Source organism: Suncus etruscus, chromosome 2 (assembly GCF_024139225.1).
Source record: "Suncus etruscus isolate mSunEtr1 chromosome 2, mSunEtr1.pri.cur, whole genome shotgun sequence".
NCBI classification, from domain to species: Eukaryota; Metazoa; Chordata; class Mammalia; order Eulipotyphla; family Soricidae; genus Suncus; species Suncus etruscus.
In genome coordinates, this window is record NC_064849.1 from 62,237,752 (window position 1) to 62,260,778 (window position 23,027).

The 23,027-nt window shown below is 30.6% G+C and overlaps 1 protein-coding gene across 5 annotated transcripts in view; it reads left to right on the forward strand.

The window, feature by feature from the left end:
• Positions 1 to 23,027, forward strand: part of NOVA1 (NOVA alternative splicing regulator 1) — a 140,437-nt gene that overhangs the window by 100,006 nt on the left and 17,404 nt on the right. For 3 of the 5 annotated variants that reach the window (XM_049768407.1, XM_049768409.1, XM_049768411.1), the window contains exon 4: positions 8,437 to 8,508. The exons of the other annotated variants lie outside the window; for them this stretch is intronic. In XM_049768407.1, coding sequence (XP_049624364.1) covers positions 8,437 to 8,508 — 72 coding nt within the window. The remainder of the gene's footprint in view (positions 1 to 8,436; positions 8,509 to 23,027) is intronic. 5 annotated transcript variants of the gene reach the window in all.

Consider the following 23,027-nt stretch of genomic DNA (forward strand, 5'->3'; position numbering starts at 1 on the left):
GAAGCATACTATTTTTACAGTTTATTTTTGTTGGATTATCATGTAGAAAATATTGAGTATACATAATTAAGTAGTCCTGAATTCATTTCTTAAGAAGTCATTCTGAATATATAATATAAAATTATTGCCTAAAATCAATTTTTCAAAATATAGTTAAGAAATCTCATGAGTACAGATCATATTTTAATGCATAAAAATAACATTCATTTTAAATTGATAAATTTCAACTAATCCAATGACATAACACATTTGCTGTGCCTATCATCTTGAATAATATTTTTTATTTAATTAACCATTTCAAAACCTATGATACAGCAAAGCAAATCAGCTTACAGAAGGAATGAAGATAATGGTTTACAAATGTGAAAAACTAAAATAAAATATGTAATTAAAGGGCTGGAGAAATAACACAGAGGTAAGGTGTTTGTCTTGCATGAAGAAGGATGGAGGTTCAAATCCCGGCATTCCATATGGTCTCTCGAGCCTGCCAGGAGCGATTTCTGAGCATAGAGCCAGGAGTAACCCTTGAGTGCTGCCAGGTGTGACCCAAAAACCAAAATAAATAAATAAATAAATTAAAATAAAAGTAATTAAAAATTTTAGCTTAGAACTATGTTAAATAATACATTATATATCATTATATATCAGCCTTGTTATTATAGGAGAAAAAAACATACATGAAGAGATGTACCAAAAATCAATAAATATTTGAAAGTTTTCAAAAGTTTATTGAAGTTAAGCTTTAAAATACTTCTTTAAAGAATTTTTTCGGGGCCAGAGCAATAACACAATGGGAAAGCTTTTGCCTGCTATGCGGCCAACCCCAGACGAACCTGGTTTGATTCCCAGCATCCCATATGGTCTCCCGAGCCTGCCAGGAGCCAATTCTGAGCACAGAGCCAGGAGTAACCCCTGAGCACCACAGGTTGTGGGCCCCCCCCCCCAAAAAAAAAAGGAAAGAAAAAGAATTTTTTTCAAGGGCTATCTACATTAGTGCAGCAATTAATGTACTTGCCTTGCATGTGGCTTGACCAGGTTCTAGTCCCTAGTATCACATAGTCTCCCTAAGCCATGCCAGAAGTGACCCTTGAGCATAGAGCCAGGAATAAGCTAAGTACTACTGGATATTTCCAAAAACAAAAAGAAAAAATTATCTGTCAAGTTAAGATTGCTTAAACACAAAATTCAAGTTTTGAAAAATGGAAGCAGAAATGTAATTTTTTGTTGCATTAAAAACACTAATGATTAATATGAAAAAATAAATTATTAGTTTTATTTTATATATACTGTTTATGATTGATAATTTTAAGATTTACATTGCTAAAAAGATATTTATATGCATATAAATTTAAGAGTTACATATAACCAATTTTAATATTTGGTTTATGGGCCACACCCAGTGACACTAAGGGGTTACTTCTGCCTATGTGCTCAGAAATCGCTCCTGGCTTGGGGAGCATATGGGACTGAGATCGAACTGTGGTCCTGGGTCAACCACATGCAAGGCAAATGCCCAACAACTGCACTATGGCTCCTGCCCCAACAAAAAAAAAATTAATAAAAGAGTTACATATAACTAAAAAATCTGCCTCTCAAAGTTAATATTTCATGGGTTATTTTAGTGAAATATAATATTCTGAATTGTATCATCTAGATACAGTTAGAAGCTGAATATTACGTACAATGAAATTTACTAGCTGAATGTATTCTCAAACAGTTTTGTTGAAAGGTAGCACATTCTGATCCTTCAAATCTTCTTAAGAATGATAAGGTCTAGTATGACAATATTACAGTAAATTAGATAAGTTAAGATTTTACATGTCATAAACCAGTGGTCCTCAAACTATTTAAACAGGGGGCCAGTTCACTGTCCCTCAGACTGTGGGAGAGCTGGACTATAGTAAAAACAGAAATTATTAACAAATTCCTCTGCACACTGCATAACTTATTTTGAAGTGAAGAAACAAAGCAGGGAACAAATACAATATGTGTCCCACGGGCCGTAGTTTGAGGACCACTGTTAACATAAATCATTACATAATCTATCTGTAGGCAATTCACTTCCAAGTATTTTTTATTTTATACTTAAAACAAATACTTGCTTATAAATCGCAGTATTTACATATGCAGATGTAATGGCAATTTAAAATTATCATTTATTAAAATATTTTAGCCTGTTATAGTGATTTAAGATTAGCAGACTATCATGAGGTTTATAATGCCATTTAGCTCATTCTATAAGTTAGTAGGTGGAGAACTTGAAGCAGAAAATTCCAGTACCCCAAAATGAATTATTTATTACAAAAATATTTATTATATCTGCATTTGCAGAACATCTAAATACCAAACAGCGAATTACTTCAAATAATTTAGGCCCTGTTTTTCTGAAAATCTTGAATTCATTCCTGGTAGACAATTTTGCTCAAATTATTTGTTACATATATTTTCATTTTTAGATTTTTATGTTTTAAACTTTGTACTTTGCACCCAAAATATAATTGAAACTGTTCCTCTTGTGTAGCCCCATAAATTCCACTCCAAATATATATGTAAATGAACCAATATGTCAGCAACTGAATATGATAGAAACAAAAAAACCCAGTAAAGTAGTTACATTTCTTTTTGGACTGAAGTGTGTTTTTAATATTTTTAAGAAAAGCTACACTAACAAATAGTGTCTTTATAATTAAATAATATCCTTACTTTATTTTTTAATATCTTGTATTTTAAAAATCAAATTTAAGTATAAATGTATTTTCATCTTGAAAAAGTGATAGAAATAGAAAGTTCATGTGTTCATTATTCACTAATCATAATATACTAGTGCACTGCAAAATAAATTTGTGAATTGTAAAATAAGTTAGTCATATCATCAATGCTTAAAATTTCATAAAAATAATTCACATATACCCAAGAGTTACATATCAACATTATAATATTAGCAATGTACTATAAAAATTAGCAGTGTTAAAGATGTAGGCTATTTGTAAAAAATTGATCAAAAACTTGAACCTTGAAAACTATAGGAAAATTGTTTAATTAGAGAAAAAAGAAAATATCTTATTTCAGAATATAAATTTGAGGAAAAACATATCATCATAATTATTTAACAATAATAAAACTGACAAAATAGAACATTGAATGTTGAATATCAAAGGCGTATGATTGGAGAAGTGGAATAATAAGGGAATCTTTGACATTTGGCCAAAGGAAATGAGTCTTATTAATATTTTTCCAAAAGAGTTCTTTTAATTCCTCTGGACTATTATAAAAATAAACTTCTATATTTTGTTCAAATCTGTTTTAACATCCAGACAGATACTTACAGATGTAAGATGTTCATAGGAAATGAGAACAGTGATCATTTTAATGTGCTTCATTATACAGAAATTTAGATTTTTCAATTTGTAAGATATTTTCTACTATTTTATTTGCATAATAAAATTTAAGAGATTCATCTTTATTAGGGAAAAGTTTTATGGTCAAAAATCTAATATCAATGATTGTACTTGATGGTAATGCCAAACTTATTCTGTTTCTTTGCTGGCCATGATGTTAATATACTTTATATGTATTATTACATTTCATCTATCCATAAACATTGAGATAGGTATAGATAATAGAGACTGCTAGTATTAAGGAATTTGATGATTAGGGGAATTGGGTAACTTACTAGAAAACATATAAGGAAATTAACCTTAACCCTGGACTATATAGTTTTCAATGCTGCTTCATAGTCATCTAGATTTCTTTCTTCCACACTTCTCAAAACCTTAGAATAGTTTTCCCAAGATGAGAATTTCATTTGAAATAGAATAGTGACTGATTATATTTTAAGGACAAGATGATGAACACTCTCTTTTGCTGGTAAAAAGTTGAAAAAAACTGTATGGTTAAAATATTTCGCAGTAAAATCTGTAAGACTGATTTTAGTTTCAAAATGGTGGAAACTGACTAAAAAATGATACAGAGATTTTGAGTCTAGCAAAATGGTGAAACCTAGGGGAAAATAGTGAATTTCAATTAGACAACACTTCAGAACTTTGGTTTGTCCAAGCAATTTCTTAACATTGTAAGTAATAAATGGTTGTCTAAGTTTGGATATGACTTTAAGTTGTAGGAGTTTCTGATTCCAGTCTTTGATAGAATCAGAAATGACTATCTAAAATTGGTAATGAGTCCTTGATTATAGTAGAAATGATCAAATTTTATTACATTCATAGTAAAAGAAAAGAGCTAACAAAGTATAAGTATTTATGAAGGAAAGTAAGACAAGCATTATAGTACTATGAACAATCACTATTTTCCTAAAGCAAAGAGTCTAATAAAGGAAAAATATAAAAATTGAGTATAGAATCTGCTTGTTTTAAATTCCATATATCATAGTGAACAAAGTATAAGTTAGATGGAAGAGATTCACTTAAACTCCAATTCTCAGTAGTTAATATTCTATATTAAAGAATGAGATGGAACTAGACAGAAAATTTGGAGAGGCCGAATATATATAAGATCATTAGTTTTAACAAGATGACTCAGGAGTGGTGGAAAAAACAATTGGGTGTTCCAAGAGCCTAGCTTATGAAGAGAAGAAGGTTTGAGTTGCTCTATTTTGTTTACAGTAAAAAGAATAAGAAACTGGGAAACTGGGACTTAATAAACTGGAAAAATTTCAATGAAATCAACTGTAATAACTAAGGAAATTCATTCTGATAAATCATTATTTCATTCATGAAAGATGAAAGACGTTGTTAGCTGAAAGGTTAAATGAGGAATTGAAGAGAATGAGCAATCTGAACAATTATTAGTAAATGAATTCTGGAATAAGAATTGTGGGAACCTTTGAAATTAGACATGAGTATAAAATCAGGGTAACTGGTTTCAAACTTGCAGAATGTAAAGCTAAAGATGATAATTAGGTATTTTATTATTTATCCTTTAGTTTTTACAGAGTAGTGTATAAAATTAAGAGTACTCTAGACACTAGTTTGGAGAATTAATTGCTTGAGTAATTGTTACTCCATTAATTAATAATAGTTTCTATATTGCATTTGAGATTTGTGATTTAAGGCTGTTCTCACTACTTTTATGCAAATGGGAAGTTTTTGACAGTATAAAGTATTCTCTTAAAAGTAAGCTGCCTTATAGTTTATTTTTAGTAAAAGTCTGATTCAGCAAAAGTGTCATATGTTAATGGAGAACATTTACAATTTGTAATGACTCTAAAATTCTTATTCTCAAGCTTAACTTTCTATATATGTTTAAGTAAGGCTTATTGTTAAATTTTGAATTACTCAAAATTAGTTTATATTCCAGGGGTTCTCTATTATATAAAGTTCTGAAATTCTTTTAAATTTTTTTAAATTAGCAATCCAGTCTTTAAAGTTTAAAATTGAATCTTTAGTGCTAAAGATATGTAAATAAAAAATTTTACCATTTGAAAGAGTGGTAAAATGAAATATGCCTTCATAATTGCAATTTGATAAATTTAAAGAAGTTAAGAGTATGTACTCATAATTTTATTTATAATAAGTATTTTAATACATCATATAGGTAATCACTTATTTATACCTTCAAAATAAATATTATGTGATTTTACTTAAAACAAATAAGCTTCAAGTGTAGGTAATAGTAATATTTTATGAAATATTAGGGTAACAGTAAATGTTTCTCATAGTTTTATATCTCTTCTCATTGTGTGGTTAAGGACAGATATTAAAAATTTATAAATCTAATATTAGAACTTTTAATGCCATTACTTGAATGTATTTGCATTGAGATACTTATAGACTATTTTATTCTAGTACTTCAAAAAATGAGCTGAAATGCAGAATTTGTGAAATATGAATTAACAGATAGATTTGTGAAAGCAAGTGACTTGTGATTATATCACTATTTGCATACTAGAATGCTAAAAACTTTTCACATATTTGTCTTTTACATATTGGCTTATTTTATAAACTTAATCCAAGAAAATATATTTAAGAGTAAATTTACTATTACATTTTGACAATCATACTTCAATCCCAAACTTACCCCTTTTCTATTTTTTAAGATATAAATCGTACCTCTTACCAAAACTTGAATGATTTTAAAAATTAATATGTCTGAGAAATTTAAAATTAGTTATGGAAAAAAGCAGCATCATAATTATTAAGGACAATGCTGATGAATGTGTGACTGTGTTGTTAATATTTACCTGATATTTCATATACATGTCAAGCAAAAAAGCAATAAATAGACAGACAATAATACTACAAATTCTGAATTACTTGATATGACTAATTTTTTGGACATAGTACTTTGCAGTATTTTAAGACTTTTGAGTATCAGATCTAGGCAAGGTGGGTGTCTTAAAGAATCTGTTATTTTCAGATTATTCTTCAGATTTACCCTAGTGAAAATAAAAGAACTCACCACACTTACCTGGTTTCTTGATTGGCTACTGACTTGTATTTTAACTTATAATGGGAAAAATGATCCCTAGATATATTTTAAATATCTTTAGTCAGCATCCTAATAATTAATCTGATATTAGTACTGAAAAGAACTTTTAACATACCTTCCCAAGAATTCTATGTAACATTTCAGTAAACCAGAGTTTAACAAGTAAAAACCTTGACTAATCAATTATATATAATAGCATTTAGTCAGAAGTATAGTGTATTTTCCATCACAGTATTTCTTTTTAATGAAGATATTATGGGGCCCGAGAGATAGTATAGCAATAAGGAACTTGCCTTGCATATTGCTTCCCCAAGTTCAATACTCAGCATCATATGTAGTCTGTCCCCTGAGCCCTACCCAGGAGTGATCCCCCTGGGCTTAGAGCCAGGAGTACGCTCTGAGAACTGCCAGGCGTGGACCAATAAACAAAAATAAATAAAAAGCTAAAACAGTTTTAAAACTAAAAATGAAACCTTTTCTGGAGAAATGTAAGGAATTTATTATACAAAGTATAAGAAGAAAACAAGAAAATATGAAACTTTTGTGGTCTTAGGGCATTTTGAATTTAATGATATGATTAAACATTTAGGTAAAGTATCTTTGTGAGTTAAGAAGCAATAAGTAAATGATTAATCATATTCAAATTAAAACTTTGGAAATCTTATATTTGACTTTCAATGCCATCTCCTTTTTTTTTTTTCTGGTTTTTGGGCCACACCCGATGATACTCAGGGGTTTACTCCTGTCTGTGCGCTCAAAATTGCTCCTGGCTTGGGGGAACCAATCACATGAGACTCCAGGGGATTGAACCACAATCCATCCTAGGCTAGTGTGCACAAGGAAGACTTCTTACAGCTTGTGCCACTCCTCTGGCCCCTCAATGCCATCTCCTTTTACTCTGACACCACTAAATCTTTAAAGTTATACTTTGCTAATAGATAAATAATTTTAATATTTAAATATAAAAACAGAGCATCCAGCTACAGCTGTGTTGATACTATACAATTATGTTGTTTCACCTACTAACCAGAAGTATTAATACCTATAGTAGTATTTAAGCATTGTTATCTGCTGAGTGAAAATAACTCTCAAAAAATTATTAACATTTACAGTTAAAGGACTTTAGAAATGAGAATTTTTAAAAATATATTATTGAAAGTTCAACAAGAACATTATGGTCTCATATAATATTTTTATGTGTGTGTGTTTCAAAGTGACATAAACTAAAATTTTTTTCTAATTTTTTGTGCTTGTATTTAACACAGGCTGATGATGCTCCAATTCATTATACTATTCATCTGTATTAAAAATTCCATATTTAGCATACATAATAAAACTATTTTAGCAATTTCTTAAAATGTTATTTTCTGTTTATTAATATGAAGTTAATGTTTACATTTTCAGACGAGCTCTAAGTTTATTATAATTAATAATTTAGAAGATAATGTGATATTAAGAACTCAGAACTTCACATTTAATTACTTTTTAAGTATGGATCCCTAAATTCATGTGGAATCAACTTGTTGGTGATGTTCAGCATATTAAGTAGGTGGATACTTTTATGCCAAAGTAAACTTCATTTCACCACTTCTTCCAATCCCAGACTGTATTCATTGATAGAAAAATGACTCGATTTTAAAAATGAAAATTTTTGAACCTTTGCTTATTATCTCTTAACCTCAAGTAAAAAAAAAGGGAAAAGAAAGAGACTACTATTCATGAATATGGTCAGGGTACCTATAATACTCATGTGAATTTTTATCAGTCACCATCATGATTTCAAGTCATGAGTTTATTTTTACATGCTTATGCATGCTTATTTACATGCATTAATCAATTGTTATATTCCATTAAATTTGAACAAGTAGGAGAAAAGCTTTGTTCATAGGATTTTGTTCTCGTTATATTACATTTTATTTTATTTTGTTTTATTTAAATAATCAGTTTAAGGCTTATAAAGGTTGATTTGCTCCTGAACTGCTTTGTTCCCAGACATTGTCATCTTCCCCAACTACCACCAAGTCCTCTCCATCTGATCCCATGACCACCTCCAGAGCTAATCAGGTACAGTATCATCCTATCATCTACACCATACTTTTCACGGGTGATTGCCTGCATACTGGAGAAAAAGATAATGGTGGGTTAAGGATGTATTCGTTCATTCACATATGTGTGTCATGATCAATTCCAACAAACCAGAGGAAGGATATCAATTATTCCTGAACATTTCTATGCATTTTAACTTTAGATAGTAGATATACATTCAGGTGGAAAACTATTGGAATGGGGGATTTCCTCTTTAAATTTGATGACTTTATGAAGCTCTAAGCATTATTGATAGAGTTGGTGTTTATAATCTCCCTTATTGTTTCTTCCCAGGATCCTGAAATATATGGTAAAATAACATAATGTGTAAATACTACTTAATGAGCAAAGGTTTACCTTTAAAAGTGAGTGCATTTTTATTTGTTTTTTTTTAGACATGCCTTGCTGTATAAAAATATTCAACCCTTTAATTAACAGCAATTTTTAGCTATTTAAAAGTAACTGAAAATATATTTTTGGGATCATCTCAATACCTTTTAGAAGTTAAGGAAACAGGATTTTCTTAGAATTTTATACTAGTCATTTTTTGGGAGTTCTAAACCTTACAATTATAAATTTATATATTTGACTTGAAGCCTACTTGAATACTAATGTATTTGTAGAGTTTTCTTCATAAATATTTATTGGCATATTTAAGGGAATAAAAAATGCATGTAATCCAGGCCCATAATGTGCATTAACTTGATAAATACTAAAAGTATATTTATTAAATTATTTAAAACATTTTCATTTTGTCTGAGATGAGCTTTTATTTAGATGGAAAGTGTAATTTTTATTAATATTTTTCAACTATTACTAGCTTAAGACTTCATGGGACTATTATTTAACTATTTTACAAAACCATGAATTTGATAGATTTTTATGTAGTTGATTAACAGATTACTAACACTTAACTATATATTTGCTAAATATATTGAATGTAGCTTTTCTATGTGATCTAATCAAAGTTATGCTTCTCATTCATTGGTTGTTTTACAATCTCACTAAAAATTAAAAATCCTAATCTTAAAACAAACTAGAATTTAGAATGTTATTTGGTATTTTAAGCTTGATTTTCATTTTCCATAGTAGTTAATCATCAGATAAAACATAATACCTATATTTTAGCCCCAGTTAATTTATTTTGAAAAATAAACACATCTCAGGTCAGTAAAATATAGTACAGTGATTATGATGTGTACCTTACACACAGCTGATCCCAGTTTAGTCCCCAGCAATACATGTGGTCCCCTGAGCACCATCAGGAGTGAAGCTTGAGCACCAGATATGGCCCCAAATCAAAAAGGCAAATGAACATACACACTTCCAGTGATGAAGCCTAGTACAACCTTTTTGAGGAATTAGTACTACATAAAGAACTAAGCTTGTATCATTGTTCATGAAATTTAAAGTGCATATACACATTTTCACTCTATCTGACTTTCGTTTTACATGATTTTTAACTATATGATTCGAAAACTATTGGGAAGAAGAACTGACTTTATGTTTTTAAAGTTACTTTATACTTCATTCTTTCTTTTCCAAGCAAAAATAAGAAACATGAGTGCAACCATAAAAACAAGGGTTTTTCACAAGTATATAGTAAAAAATTTTGGATCATGAAAGACATCTTAAAATTTTTGTTTGATGGTAGAATTTTATTTCCTTTCACTAATTTCATAACAGTGTGAATATTATATATTTATTAAAACAGATAATTATGGGACTAGAGAGATAACTCCAATGTTAGTGCTTATGTCTACTTAGTTTGCGGCCTTGAGTTCTATCTCTAGCACCACAGAGTCCCTTGAATATTGGTATATATGACCCTGGTGGTTTAGCCTAAGAAAGACTGAGCATCACTGGGCCTGGAAGTGACTCCTAAATTAATTAAGGAGATAATTATGTCATAATTTTCTAATGCTATATTTTCACTTTCTAGTTATTATATTCACTTCTGACAAATGTAATTTGTTTATAGTTGTTTTCTAATTTGTTTTAGTTAAACTTTCTAATATGAAATAATATTGTGGTTTTATACTGTCAACTCTGCACAAATTGTATTTATAAAATGTATTTTATTTATACTTTTTTCTTTTCTTCATTTACAAACTCACATTAAAACTACCAGATTACATGAGGTGAAATTCTTAAGAGTAAAATATAGGGGGCATTGGTTGTGGAAATGTCGCACTGGTGAAGGGGGGTATTCTGTTTATGGCTGAAACCCAACTACAAACATGCTTGTCATCATGGTGCTTAAAGATTTATTAAAGAAGTAAAAAAAGAAAAAGAAAATGAATAAAATATGTCCTTAAATTTATTGAAGGGATTAATTTTATCTACTATGTATAACAGTGTGAATTTTATATATTTATTAATATATATTATGTATAATATATTTCCCAATATATTCTATTTATCTTGTAGGTCAGATGATTATTTTTTGCTATTGTTAACTCAGATTTCTATAAAGGCACAATTATTTCTTGTATCTAAACCTAATTAATTCAGTTGTACGATATTAAGATTCATGTGGCTAATCAAGTTAAAATATTTTCTTTTTTTTGTTTGTTTTTTGTTTTGGGCCACACCCGGCGTTGCTCAGGGGTTACTCCTGGCTCTACGCTCAGAAATAGCTCCTGTCAGGCACGGTGGACCATACGGGACACCAGGATTCGAACCAACCACCTTTGGTTCTGGATCGGCTGCTTGCAAGGCAAACGCTGTTGTGCTATCTCTCCAGGCCCTAAAATATTTTCTTTAATATGATAAACTTAACTTTTTCATGCATAGAATAGACTATAGGAAAATAGATTTCAGTTTATAAAAATAGATTTATCATCTGTAGACGATAGTCTATATATAGATTTCAGTTTATAAGAAAATAGATTTCAGTAGTCTTCATCTTCTTACCTAGCAATTTAGCATATGTGTCTTTAGTTTTATAACTATAAGGAATGTTTCAAAACCACAGAATTCTGTTTTAGATAAAAAAATTATTAGAATGGAATCATACATAGTACAGTAGGTAGAGTTTGCCTTGCATATAGTCAACCCAAGCTTGGTTCCTAGTACTACATACTAATCTTCCCAGCACCACCAGTTATAGACCAAAAAAATACAGTAAAAAAAGTCAGTAAATGATAGCCTCTATCAAAAATAATTACAGTTTTCCATATGAATTGTTATAAACGATAGAAAAACAACCAGGCAACTATTTAATTATTCTCATTAATATTAGCTATATGAACTAGAATTGAGTTTTATTTCCAAAATAATTTTTCTATGATCTATGCTAATATAATCAAAATTTACAGGGTACTCTAAATGTCTAAAATTTAGAATACACCATAATGATAAACACTGAAAACATATCAAATAGTAAGTTTCATCTGTACTTTCAGCATTAATCTTGCCTATTCTTTAAAAAAGAATATCATATGGGTTGCAGAAGGGGAACTGGGATGGGGGGAGGACAAATTTGGTGATGGGTATTCCCCTGATTCAATGTTGATATGTACCTAAAAATACTACTGTGAAAGATATGTAAGCCATTATGATCAAAATAAAAATGAAAAAAAAAAACACCATTTCAATACATTTTTGTTTCCACAGATCAGACAAACTAACATGTTTCCTTGGGTTAGATTTACAGACTATAAATACAATGCTATCAATCTGTAATAAAGTTTCCCTTACAATTGAAGGAGAATTATATGAGCCTGTTTAGAGAAAGATGGTTAAAGCTTAGACTGGAGCAAATTGCCAGTGATTGAGTAAATTCCGGTTCTGCCACTTACTTGTATATTAAATTGAGCTTCAGTTCCTTCTGTGAAATTCAGATAATACGAGCAGCTCATAAGTTGAAGTAAGAAGTAAATAATTTTTGAGCAGAAAATATCTAAATTGACTGCCCATTATAAAATGTTACATTTCATTTACTTTTTCTGATTTTTCAAGTGATAACCAAAAAAGGAAGATTATTCTTAGATACGATAAATAACCTGTCCTTCCATGAAACTGAGTTAACTAAATATTATAAGTGTTTCTGCATTTTGTTCTCTAAAACAATTGTGTAAGATGGTTCAGTCTGCCCTATAATTATTTTCTCTTTGCATATCAAGTTGCTATTTTTCCAATTAGAGAAGAAAAGTAGGGCTAGTAATTCATACATTTTTAGTGTTGCATATTGCTAGGTACAATTAGGAATGTTTTACATAAGAGATTTTAAATATGGTGCCTATAAAGATATAATAAATTGATTTTTAAGCAATCCTTTTAAAATTTAAAGAAAAAGTTGAAATTATAAAGAATAGTTCAGATATATTGATTACTCATAATATTAGTTAAATTTAGTACAGTGTAAGTGATAATAATTTTTTTCCTGCCACTTTAAGAGTAAAAAAACTCAGAGCCGGAGAGATAGCATGGATGTAAGGTATTTGCCTTTCATGCAGAAGGACGGTGTTTCGAATCCTGGCGTCCCATATGGTCCCCTGTGCCTGCCAGGGGCGATTTCTGAGCATAGAGCCAGGAGTAACCCCTGAGCACTGCCAGGTGTGACCCAAAAACCAAAAAAAAAAAAAAAAAAAGATTCAAAAAAATTTGTTAGGGGCCAGAGGGAGCAAATGATTTCTGAGTGTATTGCCAGGAGTAACTCCTGAGGGTCGTTGGATTTGGCCCCCAAAAAATACCAAAAAAAAAAGGTTAAAAATCACAACCTTGGGGGCTGGAGAGATAGCCTGGAGGTAAGGTGTTTGCCTTGCATGCAGAAGGACAGTGGTTCGAATCCTGGCATCCCATATGGTCCCCCGATCCTGCCAGGAGCGATTTCTGAGCATAGAGCCAGGAGGAACCCCTGAGTGCTGCTGGGTGTGACCCAAAAACCAAAAAAAAAAAAAAATTACAACCCTAATTTTAGATTCATTATTTGGACTTTGGTCTTATTCCTAATTTCAGAAAAATAAAAGGAATTTCAAATAAAAATAGAGAGAGACATTTACTTAATTACTGTTAACATTTGAATTTATACAATAAAAATCTAAAATATATAAAAGAAATTAAAACGGTTGACACCTAGGGCACCCTTGCTGTAGTTACAAAAGAACTACAAATTAAAACTCACTGTTCTCAAATGGGCATGTGGAAATGTCATATGGAAACTGATATGTCCAAATTTTCCTAACTACTCCTGGATAGGTCATGTAGGGTTTGTATAAAAAAATAATAATAAGGGGCCGGGAAGGTGGCGCTAGAGGTAAAGTGTCTGCCTTGCAAGCGCTAGAGTAGGACGGACCGCAGTTCGATCCCCCCGGCATCCCATTTGGTCCCCCCAAGCCAGGGGCGATTTCTGAGCGCTTAGCCAGGAGTAACCCCTGAGCATCAAGTGTGTATGGCCCAAAAACCAAAAAAAAAAAAAAATAATAAAACTCACTGTCCTCATTTTACATTTATGACCAGACATCTCCAATTGATTTTATATTTTGTCAAGCAATAATGGTGTATTCATATTTTTATTTTGCATACATATTGCATAATTTTTTTAGCTACCATATTATTTTTCCTTTGCTGTGTTAATTACCACAAATTTAGTTACTTACTAAATGCAACAGATATGTATTACCTCCTTTTTGCCAGGAGTCCAGGAATCAAGAGCTTGCAAATTTTGTAGGTATACTCATCGCCTTACAGAGTGCAAACACTGTCTCAATTGAGGCTCATCCTCTTGTAGAAGCTTAGCTAGATACTGATCCTTTCAGATTAATCCAGGTCAATGGCAATGTTCATTTTCTTGCATCTCTTTGACTGAGGATCCAAGCTTCTTACTAACTGCAAGTAAGAGATAGCCTCGAATTTTAGAGGCTACCTAAGTTCACTTACCTTGTTCCCTCCCTTTTCTACAGGCTTTTGACCCACTCTTGTTTACTTGTTGCATAACCATCAGAACTCTTCAATATGGGCTTGAAATGTGAAGTCGTAGGTTGAAACTAATCATAGGAGTGAAATCTCATTTCCTTTTACGTAGTAGTGATATATATCCTTAAGTCACAATGTCTACTTATACTTAAAGTAGGTAATTACATTTATTACCTGTATGGTTTATTATAATGCATGATACATATTTTTTTCATGATTTTAGTTTCCCAATAATAGATCCTAAGTTTGTATATAGTTTAGGATCCCTGATGGGATTCATGCTTATCTCTAAGTCAGATTTCACAGTAAACTATGGAACAACTTCAACTTTTCAAATAGCATTTGCATGGTCTATTGACATCTTGAGTTCACTGGTCGAAAATAAGCCCCTCCTCCCCTGCTCCATCTATATGCATTTAGTCTCATGTGAGGAAGCTCCTAAATTCTTAAGCTTGTCATCTCTTTTCTTTCATTCAGATCCTACTTCCAACTCTATTTTGAATAAGTGCAGAATCCTAATCATTTCTCTTATCATAATCAAAATCTGAATCAATGATGGTTCCATGTTGCCTTTACTACCTTGTATACTGAACATACCTTTAAGAAAGTAATTTTAAAATTTTTTCTTTGCCTACACTTAGTATTATTTCCTATTTTATACAGTAAAAGTATCTTTCTCTCAAAGTCATTTCCTTTAGCTTACAAAATCTGATCTCTCCTTGTCATATCTCTTTATAGTTACTTTCCCTTTTAGATATAAAGCATGATATTGTCTCAATATTTTTTGTTTTTATATTTCAGAGGTCTGTTGTCTGCTAACACTTTCAAGTCCTTATACAAAATTCACTTTCTTGATACACATAATTCACTTTGTCAATAAGATTTATCTGATAACTTTAGTTTTTCAACCTAATCTTTTCCTTTAAGTCTTTATTTTGTGTTTTACTTTCCTAGAAGACAGCTTGCATTTCATGAGACCTGCATCAGTTGTTTTTCTGTTCCCATTATGTTTAAAGTGTTAACCTGGAAAATAATGAGTTATCAAGTAAATGAAAGACAAGTATTGATTGGAAGGATAAGCTTAAAAGCAAACCATCAATTGAAAAATAAGGTCCTAGGCCTTATTATTTTATGTACAAAATTTTCTTCCTGAAATTTTTTCAGAAATTCCTACATTACAAACCAACTGGAAAGAGTGCTTTACCTGAATAAACACTTTTAGCATATGTGTATGAGAGATGTATATGTGTTATGTCAGAATAGTCTTCTATACAGATAAATTTAGAAAATATGAAGTAATATAAAATAAAATCTAACTTTTTATAAGTGAAATTGCTAGCTTATAGTTTTTTAGATTTCATAAACTTTGTTTACTGTTATAATGAGCCTTAAAATATACTGACATTCAAGTGAAATTTCTTTTTTTTTTTTTGGTTTTTGGGTCACACCGGCCAATGCTCAGGGGCCACTCCTGACTCTATGCTCAGAAATTGCCCCTAGCAGGCACAGGGGACCATATGGGATGCTGGAATTCAAACCACCATCCTTCTGCATGAAAGGCAAAAGCCTTACCTCCATGCTATCTCTCCAGTCCCCAAGTGAAATTTCTTATGGATCAGCTTAGCTTTTATCATTTTATCAAAAATTTCCTGAGTTACTAAATATTGAAGCATAAAGGACCAAATCCCTATTATAATTATATGTAATTTAATATAGACCATAATGGTTTTCTAAGATAGATACTTACAAAAATTTAGAAATACAAGTTTTTTATTGAGATTTCATAATTTAGAATCTATAATTTATTTTAATATTTTTTATATTTGGGGAGGGGGTCACTCCAGGCAGTGCTCAGGAGTTATTCCTGGCTCTACACTCAGAAATCGCTCCTGACAGGCTCAGGGGACCATATGGAATTCTGGGATTCGAACTACCGACCTTTTGCATGCAAGGCAAATGCCTTACCTCCATGCTATCTCTCTGGCCCCAGAATCTTTATTTTAAAGGTATATTTTACTGCACCAAAACCTCCACCACTGTTTCAGAATTCCTTCACCATTTTCCATGGTCGAAGAGGAGGTTTATTCAAATATATATTTACAAAAAATTTTATTTTTAGGACTGGGGAGATAACACAGTAAATAGGGTACTTCCTTTGTAGGTTAACAACAGAAATTCAATACAGGGCAGCCCTCCGCCCTATATGTATCTCCTGAGCCACCAGGTGTAATTCTGGGACAGAGCCAGAGTAAGCCCTGGATACTGCCTGATGCAGCACTCCATTTTTCTTTTATTTCCTTCACAGATTTCGTGGTTTTGTGAAAGAGAAAGCAAAATTATTTTAACATCGATTTTTTTAATGTCTCAGGATTTCCTGGAGACTATACATAAATATGCCAAGAATATATGATTTGTCTAGGAAATTATTTAATTCACTATTAAACTTACTATAACTCTCATAATGAAAGTAGTAATACAAATACATAAAATTGGTTAGTAAAGCCAGTAGAGATTTCAAATAAATGAAGTACATATGGGAAATTAGGAGAGATCATGCTAAAGAGATAAATACAGTTACTGATTAATATTAAATATAATTAGGGTATAAAGAAATCAAGGGAACAACGCCAAATATAAATATTTGGATTCTGGTCATAAAATTAAAGTGAGCAAGAAGTTGAGGTAAGAAGGAGAGTACTGTAGTAAGGGACCCTTGTAACATATTCTGGGGATATAGCTCATTGGATTGTAACACATGTATGGTAGGCTTGGAGTTCATTTCTGATATAACATTACCCCTTGCCACCAAGCCCTACCAAGCCCACTAGGCCCTACCATAGTTCTGGTAGATTTAAGCACCACTGATAAAGTCTGTACTGTGCAGACAGCCTCGCTGAGTCTCAACAGGAATAGCACTATGGCTTCTTGAGCTCTGCTTTGGGAATAAAATTATGTATTTGGAAAAAATATATTAAGCCTATATATAAATTAATACAGGAATAAATGCAACAGAAAAATTATTAAAGATTTTAAAAGGACCCTGTACAGTATATAAAATGATAGTGTAATGATTATACTTTTTTACCAGAACAGGTGAATCTTTACTAGTATAGCAAACATACACATACATTAAGAATACAAAAACTAATCTGTGGGTCTGTTTATAGTTTAAAAGGTACTTTTAAGCATACAGAAAATAATCGTCATGGTGATGTTATTGAAATTATTGAGATTTGATCCCCATAAATTGGTCTGGAGCATTATTTGTAACAGAAACCTATTCTATTTCTTTAATGTCAGAAGCACCTGTGTTCATTTATCATCAGTGTAATGACAGGAACCACAAAAGTTATATTAACTCTTTATATCTTAGGTGTCAATATATTAGCCAAGAGTATAACATACATGACTAAAAAAAAAGTTAGTTTTGATGTATGCTACAATTTAAAGAATACAAAACGGAAGTTTTCAAGGAAAAGATTAAACTGTCTTTGACTTTATATTGATTTTGAAAACTTGATTTCTTGACTTACTTGACAGCTTTCCTGAACACTGTTAGAGAGGCTTTAGGTCTGAAGGAAGTACTTCCTAACTAACAAAGGCAATATTGTTGCTTTATAGTTTAAAGTCATGCCAGATTAAATGATTATGAATATTAATAATATTGTTTTTATTTCTTATCTAGCAAGTTTTTGTTTTAGCTCATATCAAAATTACCTAGAGGATATCTTATTTAATAGATTTGGGGTGATATTGATAGCACACATTTGAAGCATTAGAGAAATATTTCCTGTAGCCGCTTAAGACATTGGTAAAATATTGTTTACTGTGTGAAAAATGCACATTTTTAATTGATGATTGAGTATTGGTAACACTTTCTCTTCAAAATTCAAATTCATCCTGCTTTTCTCAGAAAGTAGCACATTTTGGACCACTAGATTTAAATCTAAAAACAATGAATTAAAGAGAATTTTTTTGTTTCTTCCAAATTCTAAATTTAGGTTAATTTTAGTATAGGGAGCAATAAGGTTTTGCATATAATGTAATTTAAATCTCTGAAAAATTATCATACTAAATTGAATTATCTTTTCATAAAGTACTCTGTGTTTTGACCATTACCCAAAACAGCTAGAGGTTCTGTTACCATAGTGTTCTTTATATAGAGATTACATTGGTATTTTTATTTAATGTTGCTTAGCAATATTTTTGCCAAAAATGATGGAAAATGGTTATATTTCTACAATGTAAATGTATTTTTTCCATTGTGAATGTCCTAAGTTAGTGAACTCTTATGCAGACTCTAATTGCCTAACCTTAGCTACACAGGTCACAACTTCATATGGGTCATATAAATTTAAGAATTTGTTTAGAAGAAATTCTTTCTGACTTCTTACCAGTAAATGTTTTATTTATATACCTATATACTTTGTCATATTGGAATTTCTAAGACTAAAAGGTTTAAAAGCAGGAAAAATTTTAATTTATTTTTAAACACCATGATTACAAACATAATTGTAGATGGGTTTCACCTCTTTACTGTGTGAAAAATTGTGTGAAAAATGCACATTTTTAATTGATGATTGAGTATTGGTAACACTTTCTCTTCAAAATTCAAATTCATCCTGCTTTTCTCAGAAAGTAGCACATTTTGGACCACTAGATTTAAATCTAAAAACAATGAATTAAAGAGAATTTTTTTGTTTCTTCCAAATTCTAAATTTAGGTTAATTTTAGTATAGGGAGCAATAAGGTTTTGCATATAATGTAATTTAAATCTCTGAAAAATTATCATACTAAATTGAATTATCTTTTCATAAAGTACTCTGTGTTTTGACCATTACCCAAAACAGCTAGAGGTTCTGTTACCATAGTGTTCTTTATATAGAGATTACATTGGTATTTTTATTTAATGTTGCTTAGCAATATTTTTGCCAAAAATGATGGAAAATGGTTATATTTCTACAATGTAAATGTATTTTTTCCATTGTGAATGTCCTAAGTTAGTGAACTCTTATGCAGACTCTAATTGCCTAACCTTAGCTACACAGGTCACAACTTCATATGGGTCATATAAATTTAAGAATTTGTTTAGAAGAAATTCTTTCTGACTTCTTACCAGTAAATGTTTTATTTATATACCTATATACTTTGTCATATTGGAATTTCTAAGACTAAAAGGTTTAAAAGCAGGAAAAATTTTAATTTATTTTTAAACACCATGATTACAAACATAATTGTAGATGGGTTTCACCTCTGGTATAGAGAGTAAGTTCTACATATCGCAGTAGTGAGAATAGGAAGCTTTCCCTGAGAGCAAGTTACTTTTTAGGGGCGACAGCAATAGTGCAAAGGTTGAGGAACTTGCTTACATGTGTCTGACCCCAGTGTGATTGCTGATACCACATATGGTCTCTTAAGTAATGGTAAGCATTATGCCTGAGCACAGAACCAGTAGTAGTCCCTGAACACCTGTACATGTAACTCATCCTCCCTTCCAAACAAGGAATAACTATTGAATAAGTTGGCATGCCATTAATATACTTAGGATTATAGCAAAACCCATTTGCCAAATCTCTGACCTTCTGAAGTCCCTTTTGAAGATACAATGATATTTATGGAAAATCTAGAATTTGTCTGTTTTTCAGATTTAAGAGGTACTGTTCAGGGAAGAGCAAATGAAGATTGTTCTGTAATATTCTTTAATTTACACCCCACGTATGACTCATGCATTGGTAAAAATGAGTAGTGTATGTTTTGACTAGTAAGTAGGCAAGTTTGCAGTATTTTGTTTATCTCAACCACCTCAGAAGTAAAGATGATTTGCTTGGTTTTGTTTGTGTAGGACCCTTACCTGGCAATGCTCGGGGGTTACTCCTGGCTCTGTGCTCAAGGATCACTCCTAACAGACTTTGGGAATCATATGGAAGGAATGTCAGGGATCAAATGCAGGTCAGCTATGTGCAAAACAGGCATCCTTATTGCTATGCTATTGCTCCAGCATCCAAAGGTGGTTTGTTTGCATCATCACACATGCCTTTATATAACTGAGGCATTTTCATGCTTCTCTATTCCAAAATTGTGCAGTAGTTTTCTTATCTACTTAGTTCTGTGTGATGAGCAGTTTAAAATTTTAAAATGTTATTTAAAATTTAAAAATAGAAAAAATGGATAGTAACATCTTTATTTTTAGCAATTTTGCTTTCTATTTAAAATGTTTAGATATAGAATTGTATTTGTAACTTGTCAGATGGCTATGACTTTGCCACATGAAGGAGTTTGATTCCTGAACAGTATTGAATAAAACTTTTATTTGTTGATTTTCTCATTTTTAATCTTTGATTTAAGAGCATCTAATTAATAGTAATATACTTTATAATTTATTTTAGAACTAATATCTTTTTAGTTAAGGAAAAAAAGGAAACAAAAACAGGACAAGAAAAAATATGTATATATACACTCACATGTATAAAGGAGAAAATAAATAAAAATGAGCTTAAAAACGTAATTAAGGGAACAAAATGATGGAAGGGATACGGGATGCATGCTGGGAACAAGGGTGGAGGGAGGACAACATTGGTGGTGGGAATGCCCCTGATTCAATGTCACTATGTACCTAAAATATTACTGTGAAAGATTTGTAATCCATTTTGGTCAAAATAAAAATTAATAAAAAAAGATTGATGTCAAGTAGCTTACACCCTAATTTTCCTTTTAGTGGTTTTATGGTTTCCAGCTCTGCATTTAAACATGTAAATCATATTAAATTAACTTTTGCATGTAATGTAAGATAGTGTTCCATTTGCATTCTCTTGTGAGTGATTATTCACTTTTCCTAACACTACCTTATTGATAGGATTAGCTTTTCCTAATATTATGTTCATTTCTATTTTGTAGTAGATCAATTAACTATGTATGAATAGTGAATTCTTGGAACAATTAATTTTGATCCATTAATTCATGTTTCTGTTTTTGTGCAAGTCCTAATAACTAGAATATTTCAGTACAGTTTGAAGTTAGGAAGCCTAGTGCCTCTAGCTTTGTTATTCCTCATAATTGCTTTTGTATTCATTCATAATTTCATACAAGTTTTAATATAGTTTATTCCTATAAAATTATTGAATTTTGATAAGCAATTTGTAGAATATTGGACATTTTAGTAATATTCACATTTCCAATCCATGAATATGGAGTTTCTTTTGAATTCTTTGTATCTTCCATTTATTCTATCAGTGTCTTACAGTTTTCAATGTACAATTCTTTCAGCTTGGTTAAACTTATCTCTAGATATTTTCTTCATGGAAATTCATTGAGGCATTTTTCTTAATTACTTTCTATTTTTATTAGTGTGTTAAACACAATAGATAATTATATGTGAATTTTGTATCATACAACTGAATCTGTAGATTATTATTGAAGTTTTTATTGTGTATGGACTCTTCGGGTTTTGCTCTAGCTGTTATATCTTTTCATATTCAGAGTAACAGCCTTATTTTACTTATCCAAATTGAATGTTTTACATTATGTTTTTTTTTGTTGTTGTTTTGGTTAGAACTTTGTGAGTTTTTTAGTAGGTTGTAAGTTGAAATCTATTTCTCCTAAGTTGTCATTTCTTTGGTGTATGCTCTTTGGCTCTTATATAGTGTTAGTTTAATATTATATTTCACCCTTTTTATATCTATTTTCATTTATTATAGTCTCTATTTTCTCTGTGAGTCTTGCTCAAACTCTTTTTCTTACTGAACCTTTTGTTATCATTTTAGTCTATTTTATTCTTTCTGGTAATTTTAGTTTTTTCTGTGTCTGGTTCCTTGAATATAAAGTTGAATTGTTTAATTGAGATTTTCTTGTTTCATGAGCTAATACATCTTACTATAAACTTCCCTATTATAACTACTTTTGGTTTAGATAATATTATTAACTTATAGATACTATTATTTAAATTATTAAAATTTACTAATTTTATATGTTTTTGTTGTGTTGACCCCTCTATATTGTGTAATTTGTCTTTTATAGACTTTGTTTTAAAGCCTATTATGTAAAACTCTTCCATCTATCATTTAGTTTCTATTTGCATGGAATGTAATCTTTCTCTATTCCTTTTCTTTTACTCTTTGTAGCCCACATCAGAAGTGAAGTTTTTCAAGTAGCACTCAAGTATTTCTTGCTTTTCTTTTTTTTTTTTTCCGTCCCCCCTATTTCTTGCTTTTCTTATCTGTTCAACACTTTTTATAATTGAAAGTTAGTATAAATATTTTATCCAAGTAACAAAAAATTAATGTCTTTATTTGTGATTGATTATAGGTTAGCTGTGAAAGACTTCAGCCTATATAAATAGTTTATGACTAAAATAGTTTATTAAATTGCATTCTTATATTTATATTTATTTACAGGCCTCAGATATTAAGAAAATATAACACTATCATTTTCTTAATGACAATAAATGTTAACAAACTGATATGTGGATTTGTTTTATAAATACAGGGTTAAAAATTACCACTAAAATATATTGGCAAATAATAGCTGAGAAAAAAATTAATAAAATCTTTGGCATATTAGAATATAAGAAAAACTGAACTAAC